This window comes from Trichosurus vulpecula, chromosome 4, assembly GCF_011100635.1.
Source record: "Trichosurus vulpecula isolate mTriVul1 chromosome 4, mTriVul1.pri, whole genome shotgun sequence".
Taxonomy (NCBI): domain Eukaryota; kingdom Metazoa; phylum Chordata; class Mammalia; order Diprotodontia; family Phalangeridae; genus Trichosurus; species Trichosurus vulpecula.
The window spans coordinates 399,201,532-399,215,815 of NC_050576.1; the positions used below are offsets into that span (position 1 = coordinate 399,201,532).

At 39.0% G+C, this 14,284-nt stretch overlaps 1 protein-coding gene across 1 annotated transcript; it reads right to left on the bottom strand.

Annotated features, from left to right (window-relative positions):
- Window positions 1-518: 518 nt before the first annotated feature.
- On the bottom strand, window positions 519-11,040 carry C4H2orf49 (chromosome 4 C2orf49 homolog). Its single transcript, XM_036756993.1, has 4 exons — window positions 10,897-11,040; window positions 8,109-8,275; window positions 5,103-5,469; window positions 519-3,665 (listed from the first exon to the last, which is right to left on the bottom strand). Exons 1-4 carry the CDS (start codon window positions 10,993-10,995, stop codon window positions 3,609-3,611), a joined length of 690 nt encoding a protein of 229 aa, XP_036612888.1. The 5' UTR covers window positions 10,996-11,040; the 3' UTR covers window positions 519-3,608.
- Between the last annotated feature and the right edge of the window lie 3,244 nt (window positions 11,041-14,284).

A 14,284-nucleotide genomic window follows, 5' to 3' on the forward strand; every position in this document is an offset into this window, starting at 1 on the left:
TTTTGCTCAATTATGTATATTTCTTACAAGGTTCCCTCCCACCCAAGAGGGGAGAGAAGAGATGAGAGGGAAAATAAAATATATAAATAAAAGGACCTTTACAATGCTTAAAATTCTGGGATAGAAATTAAGATGCAGAGCAAACCAATTTATCCTGCCCCCACCCCTCCATCTACGTATTTCTGATTTTTTATTATGTTCTTGAATGAGCTAGTTCACACAAAGGCAATTTTCTGGCCCATACCTTTAGAACTGTAAGGAGGCTGAACAAGTTTCTGTATGATGATTTCTAGCAGAATGCTCTTCTCCTACTAGGAGCTGAGGACTGGAGCCTGAGACATGTCAAGATTACTGGCATTTCAGGAATGGGCCATATTCCCATCAAGATATGGACATCTGTCCTTATAAAAATCTATACATTTCTTCTTTTAGGATAGTTGATTAAAATAAAAAAGACTGTATCCTTATATTCTCATATGAGTAGAACGCACTTTACAAATAACAGACTTCTTCAAAAGGAGAGTTGAATTAATTTTATTTAAATAAGGATAAGGCTACTTAAAAGAATTTTTACATACAAAAAATGTACATTACAATATTAAACTTTCCTGTACTGAAGTACAAAACCTGCACAAGTATTTAGTAAAAGAGCACACTTTTTAAAAAAGAACATTTTGACCATATTACAGCATCTACATGTAATTGAAAATCCACAATAGTGAAGAAGGGAAGCTAATACTTATTTATGACAATCTATTGGTATTTTTACTTAATGTAAACTTTAAAAAAGGTAATTAATTGCTACTTCATGAGCTTTCAGATCACTTTTAGGACCCTCTTCCACAGCTTAAGTCAAGGAAAATATAACTCCAAGAAGCGTATTGTGAAGAGTTTCAATAAAGACATACAGATCATGGTCATAATATTAGTTGAGCCAGCTTCTCCTAGTGCCTAGTAACTTTCTAGGTTTAAATATGAGATTTTTAAATGGTACATTACGTTTTAGACCAGTGATACTATTTATCTGTATAATGCTATCTGTAGTTAACAAGAGTCTTATGGCTCAAAAGTGAAAGCAACACCCAGGGCTTAGACAGAAGGCAGGAGCAAGTAATCCCTTCTGCCCTCAATGTCATCAATAGACCAAATGCCCACGGGGGCCATTGGCAAGACTCAAGCTTAGGCAGTGGAGAAGGGGAAAAAATGGACAAAAATAAAGGAAACTCAAGAGGAAGGAAAAAGGAATAAAAAAACCTAAAGAAAAAGGTATATATGATGGGAGAAGTGACGTAATGCCACTAAAATTTCATCAGGCCACATAGTGACACCAATACTACGATGCCTACCCCTACACTAAGAGAATCTGGCTCTTGTGGATGGTAGAATTAGAAACTACAACTTAGACTTGAAAAATGTTAGTGAATAAAGGAAAATCCTGAAAGAAGTTCTTCTAAGTTCAAATCAAGTTCTTCCAAAGCCCTTTGAAACCATCATAAAAATAGAGACATTAAACACACTACACAAAAATTTAAAACATTGAGCTTCCAACACTTTTACTCTCCAACACCTGTCCTTTAATGTGCATTATTATGTGGAGAAAGGTTTTTCTTGGATTAAGAGAAAATGCATCTATACCTTGAGAGGATGCTCATATTACATACGTACGTGGCATGGCACTCTTCTATTCTGACTTCTCCACAATGTTTCAAACAGAAAAAATAGTTTAATAATGTGCTGCCATATGTACATTTACTCTGAATGACCATAATATAAACTTCAATTTGAAGCAATGGTGTTACACAGTTCAGCTGTTATTACCAACTTAACCTGTTTGTTAAACACACAAATAAGAAATTAATTTCATTGAGTAATAAAAGCAATTACAATGTTTCCATTGACTAAGAATTGCCAATAGGATAATTTTCGCTCCACTGAGAGAAATGGAAATGAAAGCTAAGTGTGACTACAGAATGCAAAATATAATCTATCATACTACTACAAATTTGCAATTGTGTAAATACTCAAACAGACGCATTTATGACTGTAGTTGTCCTCTAAGACCATATAAATCAGCCCTGCAGATTACCACATATCCAAAAATCATCAACACCTAGGCTTTATCTATTTAACTATACATAGTACAGGTTATACAGCCTGAGCTGAATATGATGCTTAAAAAAAAGAAATCATTGGTTGGAATTTAATAAAGTATTATCCACAAAGATAAATTACAGTTTGTAAGGCTAGTCAAGCACTAAACTCAAATAAATAAGCTCAGCATCAAAAAGTAAAGGGACTACTCTACAAATGTTGGAAAAATCCTACCCCAAGTTGAAGGTCAACCATACAAGTACTTTACGTAAGCAATGTTTTCAAGAAAAGTTAGATGTAAAGCATATTAATGTAAAGTGAATCCTTCTTTACCACTGGCTTCCACAGCAAAATCAGAGCTGCATGCCCACTGAAACAAATTATTCAATGAATTAAAATGTTTTGGTGATTAGAGTTAAGACAATGGCCATTCACATGGCAGGCCATTTTAAAACATACCAGCAGTGTTATACCTAGTTAAGAGTTCAATCGGGCAGTTCAGATTTCCTTTGTAGCAAATTTCTAGCTCCAGAATCTTTTCTTCTGTCCATTCCAGACCATTTCCCCTTGCCTCTATACATACAACTAATACAAGTCTCTTTCTTACGTAGGAGTACTGACAGTATCTAATAGGGCTGCCTATGGTAGCACACAGTGTCAACAGCTGCTGCTACTATTTTAATAGGCCTTTAGATTAAATATGAGTTGATCATTTCTATATGCTCAAATTCACTTGCAGTGAGTGATACTGTATTCTCAACTGCAAGACCATAACAGATCAAAGAGTCACATGTAAATTTCCACAGGTGGGTAAACTTTAAATTAAACATCATTAGACTCAATAAATTCATAACTAACCAATCTGCCATTATTACTAGTTCCATCAATGAAAGTAGCAGCAGCTACTTCTTTTTGTTACCTGTGGCTAGAGGAAAACATAAAAGCAGCAGCAGCTCACAGGTAAATTCTGTATGTTTAAGAGCCATGTTATGAATTCACTTTATTTGGTGATCTCTTGGGAATTAGTTTAGTAATATTTGCTGATACATCTATATGACAACCATTCTTCCACTGCACACACACTGACGGAGGAAACCCACTAAACTGCCTATAACAAAGAGTGGAAGATGAACAAAAATTTAGAAAATTGTTACATACTCTGAAGTTGTCTGGGGAAAATTATTTTTTGTGCTGAATCAGAAAGCTTATCATTAAACTTGCAAACAGCCGTTTGGCCAAGGTGATTAATGACATATTAGGCCTTTAGTAAAAAATACTGATTTTTAATGATTTGGCTACCAGTGTATGAGGGGGAAGCATTAAAAAGAAAAAAAATGTGTGCGGGGAAGGTAAATTTTTGGAACTTATCTGCAAGGCTGTCTTAAACCTTTTAAGAAAATTCCACAGCAATCAGAATCCCTGTAAATATAGTACTTAAACTGGTCAATAAATGTGACCTTTTTGTTCTGAAATCTATGGTTATAGGATATATTTACATTTTGGGGAACCCCATCCATTCATGGCCATGTAACATGCTGGATCTTCCTTTTTGCTTCTGTGGGCTTTAATTCACTCTGAAAAGAAAGATGGTTAAATAAATTATTATATGTATTTCAATGAAAACCAAAACACTACATACAACAGCCACGGGTTTACAAAGATGGGGCTATAGTAGATCACTGCTGCCACCTGGTGGAAATATATTTTATTTCATTTTCATCAAAATAAATGCCACATACTGGAAAACAGAAGGCAGTTAACTATCCAAAAACAAGAAAATTTAACAGCAAATTCTAATTTAAGGAGAGGCAGCATGGTGTAGTAGCTAGAGAGCTAGTCTCAAAGTCAGGAAGACCTGTTTCCAAATCCTACCTCTGACATACTGGCTCTGGGACCTTACATTAAAACTAAGCTGTAACCAATCTCCATTGGTAGAGGGGGTTTCCTCACCAGAAGCTCCCTATAACCAATAAAATCACAGGTCTAGAACCCTCCACATGCCCCCCCCCAAAATAAACCATACGGTGAGTGCACAAATATTATTTATACAAGTGCCACTTAAGTCCTCATCTACCACAATATTTGTAGTGGGTTTCTTGCCCATCTTTAAGTTGTCTTTTAGGTCTTATTTATTAACAAGACATTCTATTTTATTTGTACTATTTGGAGTTATGTTCTCCCATGTGATCCCTCCCCCTCCCAAAAAAATATCCTATCACAAAAGTGATTTCTAGACCTCTTCCTAGTCTGTAAAATGAGGATGGTGTTTGAATAAATCATCAGTAAGACACCACCCCCTTCCCCAATCTAAATGCATAAATCTTACAAACTAAAAAATCACCCAACAGTTAGTTGCGAAGAATGACTGTCAGAGTACCTCCACAAAATGAGCTAATCTAAATTCTCCTATTAAATAATTCTTTGTAAGAATAGTGAATATATATGCATATGTGTGTATGTGTATGTATACGTGTATATGTATACATACACACAAGCATCACAAAATAAACTCTTCTGAAGAGGAACTACCTAGCTAGCTAGCTAACTCATGTCGAAATACTCACCTAACACATTAAAACTTCTACCAGATACATTCACTAAATATATTACACTACTGTGGTAATTTTATCACTTTATGATAATTCTAAGCACTCAGATGTTAAATGATATTAACTGAATACAGCATAACACTGACATCTCTAAACAGTTCTCAAAAAAGGTGAGTGCATATAGCAACTCTCTACCAGTAAAAATAAATGAAGTTAGAATTAAGAGTAGAATGTGTTTTTCTAACTTAAAAATAGTTCATGTAAAGACATAGTAAAAATGGATACAAAAGTGAATGAGACAGATTGAAACCATAGTTATTTTTTAGTTTTCCAAGTTTCCTAGTATTCAGAAGTGAAAAAGAAAAACAAGGATTAATAGATCCAAGATGAACAAGTGACATCTCAGTCTCACCACTCACTTTTTAGGCCCCTTATTTAGTATGAAAACCATCAAATACCTACCACTGATTCTGCTTCTTCTTTTGGAACAGTTCTCTTTAACTTCACAACAGTAGTTCCCCCAACAGGAGATAAAGGTGGTGATTTTACATTGGCCAATGTACTCCTACTAGTCATTAGCACATGGTTCTGTTTAGTGTCATTACTGGCTTCCACTTTAATGTCTGTAGGCAAAGTGGAAGGCAGAATAAGGGAGGAAGCATTTGAATTTGGTAACTTCCTAAAGGTATTGTTAGTAATGCCTACTGAAGGAGGCTTCAGATGATCATTAGTTCCATTTTCAGTCTTTCTCACTTTTATGCTTGTACTCGTTGAATTTCCATCAAAGACAATGAGGGGTCTTTTCCGTAAACCTTCCACACACATATCCCTGAAAAACACAGAAACCTTTTAAATTCTGAAAAATACCTGGACTAGTAAACCAGTTAAATGAAATTCAAATGCTAAATAAGCTGTTTTGTTTTTTAAAGGGGAAAAAGGAGGTATGAAGCACTGTGTGTATGAGGGGAATTTGTAGAACTATGCCTAAGTAACAAGCAACCAGGTTTACAGTTGAAAATAGCGGAAAATAATTATCAGTAATTTACCCCAAGTCTTAAATATACTTGAGCAATACACTGAAACTCAGCGTTAATATGCATACAAAGTAATACAAAGGTTCTTTCAAAAATGGAAATCTAGACTAAGAACCAAACTTTCTCCAAAAATTTAGATAACTGACACTCTCCCAGTTCTTTAGAAATATCTGTTTCATCTCTATCACTGTCTTTGCCTTGAGCAATAGTTTAGATTAGATATTATAAGATTGCATTAAACCTTTAACATATTAGCAAAATCTATGGTCAATGTACCATAGTAATTCCATTTCCTTAAATAAAAGATATATGAAGAAAGGGTATCTTGGATATTTGCTGTAAAGTTCCATTAGTGGCATCACATCCAGTGTCTGGAATACTTTAATCACTGGTAGCTGATTTATACATTCAATGACAAATGGTAAACTGATATGAGATTCATTAGTGAATCCAATTTATGGAATAGATCTGTTTCTCAAAAAGTGGTTAGCTAGCTCATTCTAATAAATCAAGTAATTTTAAATGTATGAGGAGTTTAATGAAGGAAATTATATTGTGATGCCTTTTATAGCATAAACCAAAATCACCCCTTATTTATTTTTTGTGCAAATCTAAACTTTCACATGCCAGATTTTCTTAAGTATAGCTATGTTATCATTAAATTTTTGCTCAAAAAACACTGAGCCAATCATGTGAGAACTGTCATGTTATAAATCAAAACAAACAACTACAGCAAGGTATGTATAAAAAGTCTTTTCATTGACAGCCCTAAAGAGACTGTATATATTGTTACAAATTATTGGAAACCAATAGCAACACATAATCTGCTTTATCACATAATCTTTAAGACAAAGGGTGACGTAATTTGAGTTAAAATGGCATGTTCACCATCAAGCAAACAAAAAACTTTACACTCAGAGGTTTTACACTCAGAGGCTCAACTATCTAATGTAGTTAGGTTTTATGCAATAATAGTTTTCACCAGTCTGACACTGAGATAATGACAACAGAATACTCAATATTAATATATTAATAATTTGATTAATTTTGTATATGAAGATGACTGGTAACACATTGTAAATGAGGCAAGAGCTTTGAATTGTCTTTCCAATAGCAGTAATGAATTTCCTAATGCTCAATCTACCATCCCCTCCTAGTCTTGTTACCTTGTGATCAATGGCATATATCTGTGAGATGCCTAGGTAGAATTTCTTGTGCAGCCTGTAGCTAAGGAATAGAGCAAAACTTTCTGAACCACACTAGGATGGAACCAACAATGTTGGTCTCTTCAGCAGGATGCTTTAATTAAATGAACTAATGACACTATCTCTGGAAAATCAAAGTACTATAACTGAAGCAGAATGTTATTCTTTGTTTCCTGAATTAGGCACCACCTACATAAGAACAAGTACCAAAAAATAATGAGCCTCTGTCAGCCCCCATTAAAAGACACACAACAGAGAGAGAGCTTGAAGGGCTTCCATGGTTTGTGATTACCCCTAATGCAATCCCCACCAATCTGGAAGTGATTCTGATGAAAACACACAGAACCAAGGCTAGAAAGCCAGCAAAATGGAAAGATGAACCTAATCGAAAAGCCTATTTTTCTAATGCCCAGCTTTGTCAGCACATAGGCTCTGACAACCTCAGAACCATGGAATCTTAGAGGAAGAAAGGACTTGTCCAAGTTGTACCTAAACAGAAATAGCCTCTAAAACATCCTTGACAAATGGCCATCCAAACCTTCACCTGAACACCTCTGATGAAAAGAAAACTGAATATTACATTTTGAGGCAGCCTTATAGTTAGGAAGTCTTCCCTTACATTAAGCCTATGGCTCTTTCTCTGCAACTTCTAGCCACTGCTCCTAGTTCTTTCTTTTGGAGTTAAGTAAAATAGGTCCATCACCTCTTTTCCACATGACAGCCCTTCAAATACTTAAAGACAGATATCATGTGTCTCCTCACACAGCTCCACTGCATCAAATGTTCTCTTCTCTAGACTAAACATCTAGAGTTCCTTCATATGGGCTTTGGTATCGCTGTTTCCAGATCCCTAAACAGCCTGCTCACCCTCCTCTGGGCATGATTTAGTCTACAAATATCCAAAACGACATTCTAGCTAGGATCTGACCAGGGCAGTCATTCTGGACACTGTACTTCTCTTAATGACGTCCAAGGTTCTATCAGCTTTAGCTTCCATGTCACACTATCGACTACTACTGAGCTTGCAACCACTGAATCCTCCAGATATTTTTAATGCTAACTGGTGTTGAACCATACTTCTATTCTATATTATTCCAAATCTCCATCCTGAAAGAAGGCATTTGACTAGGTATTGTTAACTTTACACCATACATTTTTGTAATATCTTAAATATTTTCAAGGGTGCAAACCATGAAATGAAATTAAAACCAGAAGCATTACAAAAGTACCTTTTATGCTCATTTTTCAATTCATTTTGCCCTCTTTTCTTTTCCATCATTTTCCCCCATCTACTTTTTGGTAATTCCCTTTGAGGCAATGGTATGGCATGTTGAACATAGAGATTGGTAAGGTCATCTTTGCTGATCTTTATTTCCTCTTCAACAACTATATTCTTCTGTGGAAGAGAGAACAGGGATATTTTCAAAACGTTAACATGATAATGAAATAAGCATTCTCATAATCTACAAGCTCCTTCTCCCCTCACCTAAAAAATTCTAATAATAACAACTATGAAAGACCAAGATACACATAGTGGAAAAAAACAAGCACTGTAACAGTATCAAGTTTGCAAACCGCCGGTTACAGCTAAAACCCAGACTACCTTTACAAGCAAAAAGACTGCTTAGTACCACACACTGGTCACTTCAGCCACACAAACACAAAGAGAATGATAATGTTCAGTAGCATAAACTTTACCAAGTATAAAAATGACTATCTACAGGTCCTCCTCCAAAACTTTTTTTACTGCCACTAAGTCTCAATTCTGTGTTGGACAGTCAATGGTCTGATCTAGCACAGCATTTATGCTAGCGACTAAAAAGCATTATTCCTTATATCCCTTACATCAATGATACCTGCAGGAGGTACTGGAATCAAAAGCTGTACTTTCAAAAAGCTATTTCTGAGGCTGGCAACAGTATATCATTAGAGCAATCTGCTCTGAATAAACTATCAACTACCACTTTTCTGTTTTGTTTTGTTGTTCCCATCTATCATCCAAACAGCCTAACCATGCCTCTCTGTCACCTCATTCCCTTCCACTCTTAACTCTTCTGGAAAACAAAAGGCAAGATATAATTAAACTTTTTTCCTTTATCAACAGAATGGAAATCTTGTATTACCTTTACCCAACTCCCAATCCATTTACAAGGCTCAAGGGGTAGTTATGGGATGAAAAGGTTCAAACAATCAACAAGCATTTATTAGGTGCTCACTAGGTGCCAGGCACTGTGTTAGAGAACTGGAGGATGAAGACACAAAGAATGAAACAAAGCACTCAAGTTTACATGACATTTGCAGTTTCAAAATTTAAAAACATCCAATTAAGAGGCTGATAACACTTATTTCTTCAGAACTGATTCAAGAATAGAGGCTGAATTGGAAATGGGAAATTAAGGGGCAGCTAGGTGGTGCAGTGGATAGAGCACTGGGCCTGGAGTCCGGAGCACCTGAGTTCAAATCTGGTCTCAGACACTTAACTGGCTGTGAGACCTGAGTACCTCTGATTGCCTCTCTCCCTCACTCACCCAAAAAGAAAAAGATCTAGGGGAAATGGGAAAGTAAGTGGATACTACCCCTAGTTCTTTCCAGAAGGCCTGAAAATGCAGTGATAGATTTTAGTACAATTGTTCAAAAATACTACCCACTTTTAAACATACTACTTGCTATTCCTCCAAATGAACACAAACTGCTCTATTTTTTCCCTCTATGGTGAACCATAACTTTCCTAACAAATTGAAATCCTTTACCAACTTAAAAACAGTTAAAAAAACACTTTGGGATTTCTGATCTTCATTAGAAAATACATCATTAGATAAGATAAACATGCGAGCACATGTAAAACCTTCACGGTTACAAAGTATTTTAAGACATTATTTCATTTGATCAACAAGCCTATCAGGTAGGTAGGTAATGCAAATATTACCACCTTACCTATGATGAAGTTGATGCACAGAGAAGTCTAATGACTTACCTAATTCCACAACTAATGAATTGGTATAAATGAACCCAATTTTTCTGACTCTAAATGCAGTATTTTTTCCCTTTACAACACTGCTTATTTTAACTTAATATTTTAAATGACTGAGCAGGAAAAAAAAAAAGAAACATGGGAAATTACATCAAGTTATCAGACTGTCCATTTATTAAGTGCCTAAGATGCGTCAGGCACTGTGCTAAGAGCTAGGGATACAGAGAAAAGTAAAAGAGAGTCCCCTCTCGAGGAGCTCACAATTCAATAAGGGAAAAATAATGCAAACTGTGTACAAAGAAGCTATCTATGGGATAAGTTGGAAATATTCCACAGAGGGAAGGCCCTAGAATTAAGAAGGATACACAAGGCCAAGTTACCCAAAGACAGACACGTTTTTGGTGGTTTTCTACCATCCTCCACTTTTCTATCCTTAGTTTTTCTTCTTTTTCACTTCTCCCTGTCCTGGCTCCTAGTCTCCCTTTCTCCTCCTTTCCTTCCGTGGAGCAACACGTTGCAGTAAAATAAGTGCTGGGGTTAAAGTCAGAATACGGGATTTACCAGCCCTCCGCAAATCCCTTAATCCCTGAGTCTCAGTTTCTTCACCAGGATGATGGGATCTAAGATTTGCATCAACTACCCCCTGGGCTTGTTCTAAGGAAATGCCACAGACAGGCGGGCTCTTATCATTATGGTAATTCCCTACCTCCATCCTCACCTAACGGGCCTCTTTCCGCAAGCCTGCCCGGGCCTCTGCAGTTGGCACCTAGAAGCTCAGGTGGAATGAATGAAAGAGAGGAGGCCCGCACCCCCTCGCCGTCCAGAAAACCATTTCAGACGCCGAGGGGTGTGGCAAGCGGTCGCCAGGCAAGCCTTGGGCGAGAACACGAGAGCCTCCCTCCTTCGCCCGCTGGGGCTCCCGGGAGCGGCTGCGATCGCCATCACGACCCGTTCCGAGGGCCAGCGTCGCGGCGGCCTGGGGGCAGAGGACCCCACTCCCGGGCCGGGCCGGGCCCACTCCCTGGCCTGGTCGGGCGGCGCCTCACCTGCTCCAGCGTGAGCAGCAGGAATTCCTGGGACAGCAGCTCCGGGTGCAAGAGCATCTCCGAGCCTGGGCAACCGCGACCTCGCACATCCCCAGCCATGGTTGTCTCCAGGAGACCCCGGCCGGCCACCCACAATGCCTGGCGAGGGAGCCTAGCAGGAAGTGACGTAACGGGGGCGGGGAAAGGCAGGGTCGGTTCCGCGAGTGAGTCTCGCCCCGCCCGCTCCGCTTCAGACTGGGTGACCCTCCCGTGGAGGAGTTCTTAACTCTGCGCTGCTGGCTTGAGGCCCTGCTACCCCTCTCCCGGGGTCAGCTCGTGCACAAGACGGTTTCGTGTTTTATATGGAACCTTGCAACATTAATCTTACATAATATGTACACAGATCATGGTGCCCTAAGGGTTTAAAAAAAAAGCAAGAAGCAAAAGCACTAATGAAAAGACCACAGGAAAGAATGAAAAGAACGGAAGGCAAGATAATTGGCTGCATTTTCTGTGACATCAGACCAGTCTTAGGAAACCAAAGGTTCCTAGAGCTCGTAGCAGACGCTTAATTTATACTTAGTTAAAAATGTCCATACTGTAGGTCAAGATACTCAATTTCCCAGTTGGGTGACAGAGTCAAAGTATTTCTGCATAATCTTAGATCACCGATTTGGAGCTAGAAGGTGTTCTGAAGTCTTCTGTCCTCTCATTTTACAAATGAGGAAACTGAGTCTTGAGAAGTTAAGTCAATTATCAAAAGCCACTCAGTAATAAGTAGCAGAACTGGGATTTGATACTGAATCATCTGATGCCAAATCCTCTTTCCATTGCCTCAATGCCTTAATGATGGTTGTAGTTAAGAAATCTGAGTTTTGTACCAAAAAAAAGCCAATGCAACAAAAATTAGGAGGGAAGCAGAAAATCGGGAGAAAATCTTTACAACTAGTATCTCTGATAAAGGCCTCATTTCTAAAATATACAGGGAACTGAGCCAAATATATAGGAATACAAGCCATTCCCCAATTGAGAAATGGTCAAAGGATATGAACAGGCAGTTTTCAGAGGAAGAAATTAAAGCTATCTATAGGCATATGAAAAAATGCTCTGGATCACTACTGATTAGAGAAATGCAAATCAAAACAACTCTTAGATACCACACCTCTCCTGTCAGATTGGCTAAAATAACAAATCAGGAGAATGATAAATGCTGGAGAGGATGTGGGAAAATTGGAACATTGTTACATTGCTGGTGGAGTTGTGAGATGATTCAGCCATTTTGGAGAGTAATTTAGAACTACGCCCAAAGGGCCACAGGAATGTTCATACCCTTTGACCCAGCAATGCCACTTCTAGGGTTGTATCCCAAAGAAACCACACAAGCGGGAAAAGGACCCATATGTACAAAAATATTTATAGCGGCTCTTTTTGTGGTAGCCAAGAATTGGAAATCAAAGGGATGCCCATCAATTGGGGAATGGCTGAACAAGCTGTGGTATATGAAGGTAATGGAATACTATTGTGCCATAAGAAATGGGGATGATACAGACTTTATAACAACCTGGAAAAACCTACACGACATAATGCTGAGTGAGCGGAACAGAGCCAGGAGAACATTGTACACAACCACAGATATATGGATTCCGTGAGGACCAACCCTGACATACTGCGCTCTTCTCAGCAACACAAGGTACAAGGACAACTCCAAAGGACTCACGATGGAGAATGCTATCTATAATCCAGAGAAAGAACTATGAAGTTTGAATGCAGATTGAGGCACACTTCATGCTCGCCTTTTTCTCTTCTCTTTTGTTTTTGTTTTTGGGTTTTTTTTTTTTTGTTCTGTTTCTTCTTTCTCACGATTCATTCCATTGGTCATAATTCTTCTCCGCAACTTTACTAATGTATAAATTAATTCAATACGAAGTTATACGTAAGTAGTTATATGAGATTCCATGCCGTCGGGGGGAGGGAGGGGAGAAAATCTGGAACTCAAAATTATGTAGAACCGTCTGTTGTAAACTAAAAATAAAAAAAATAATAATACAATCACAAACTAGATTCTTAGAGGAAGTCTGTAGAGCTTAGAAGAGAGATTCATTTCCCTAGGTGCCCAGAAGTGGCGGGACACAAAACTGGCCCCGGGAAACTGCCCGGTCACAACCTCCCTTAATTCAGTATGGAACTGTTGTAAATATCAAAAGAGATAGCTTTTGTAAATTACGAAGCTGCAATACACCATGTGAGAAACGTAGTTTTGGGGATCACTGAACCTCCCCAGACTGTGAGGACATGCGGCTTTGGAGATCACTGGACTTCCTAGGCAGGGCCAAAGTCCTGAAGAAGAAACCCGTGATTATCCCTAAGAAGGCTGTGCAGACCACATGACTCCCAGGGGGAGGTCAGGTGGCAACACCCCTTCTTAATTCTGCGGGGATCACAGAGCCTCCTGGGTCAGGCCCTAGGAGGACCCAAGTGATGGCCCCTTTGAACGGTTGTGGGGAAATCACAGGACTTCCTAGGGTTGGACCCTGAGAAAGAACCACATGATGACCCCTAAGGAAGGCCGTGCAGACCACAGGACTCCCTGGAGGAAGACCAGGTGGTAGCCCCCCTTAATTCTGCGGGGATCACAAGGCTTCCTAGGGTCAGACCCTAAGAGGACCCAAGTGATGGCCCCTTTGAACAGTTGTGGGGAAATCACAGGACTTCCTAGGGTTGGACCCTGAGAAAGAACCACGTGATGACCCCTAAGGAAGGCTGTGCAGACCACAGGACTCCCCGGAGGAAGACCAGGTGGTAGCCCCCCTTAATTCTGCGGGGATCACAGGGCTTCCTAGGGTCAGACCCCAAGAGGACCCAAGTGATGGCCTCTTTGAACAGCAGTGAAATCACAAGGCTCCCGAGACAGGGCCGGAAGACCCAAGTGATGTCCCCTTAAGAAGGCTATGCAGACCACAAGGTTTCCCAAGGGAACCCAGAGTGGTAGCCCTCTTAACACCGCAGTGGGGATCACAGGATACCCCAAGGCTAGATCCAGGAGTAAGCCCAGGACGAGCTGCCGCTGCCCATTGCATCCCTTCACTTGATCTTAGGGAGGTCCATGTGATGTGCCCCCTTCTCACCCAAAAAACTCAGGACCAGAGTGGGCAGAGGAAGGCGTTTATTACACTTCTTGCGAGAGTAGGTATAGTGCTCATGAGAACACTCACACCAATACAGCTGCAGGAGCAGGGGTAACCATTCCCTCCACTCCTGCTAGAGTTATGGTTAGTTTACAATCTTTGTTTTTTACACGGTTTTCCTAGGTTATGCAGTTTATACAGGTAGGATAATAAGGATACAGAAACAAAAGTAAAGTTAATTAGGTTTTCCTTGTCTAAATTTAGGATTAAACGATATTCTTTTT

What these genes read in the sequence shown, in the direction of transcription:
- C4H2orf49 (XM_036756993.1), bottom strand. Translation starts at nt 10,995, where the DNA reads ATGGCTGGGGATGTGCGAGGTCGCGGTTGCCCAGGCTCGGAGATGCTC. An exon ending in TGCTGCTCACGCTGGAGCAG is followed by an intron (nt 8,276 to 10,896) that starts GTGAGGCGCCGC and finishes TCTCTTCCACAG; the next exon opens with AAGAATATAGTTGTTGAAGA. An exon ending in TTGAAAAATGAGCATAAAAG is followed by an intron (nt 5,470 to 8,108) that starts GTACTTTTGTAA and finishes TGTGTTTTTCAG; the next exon opens with GGATATGTGTGTGGAAGGTT.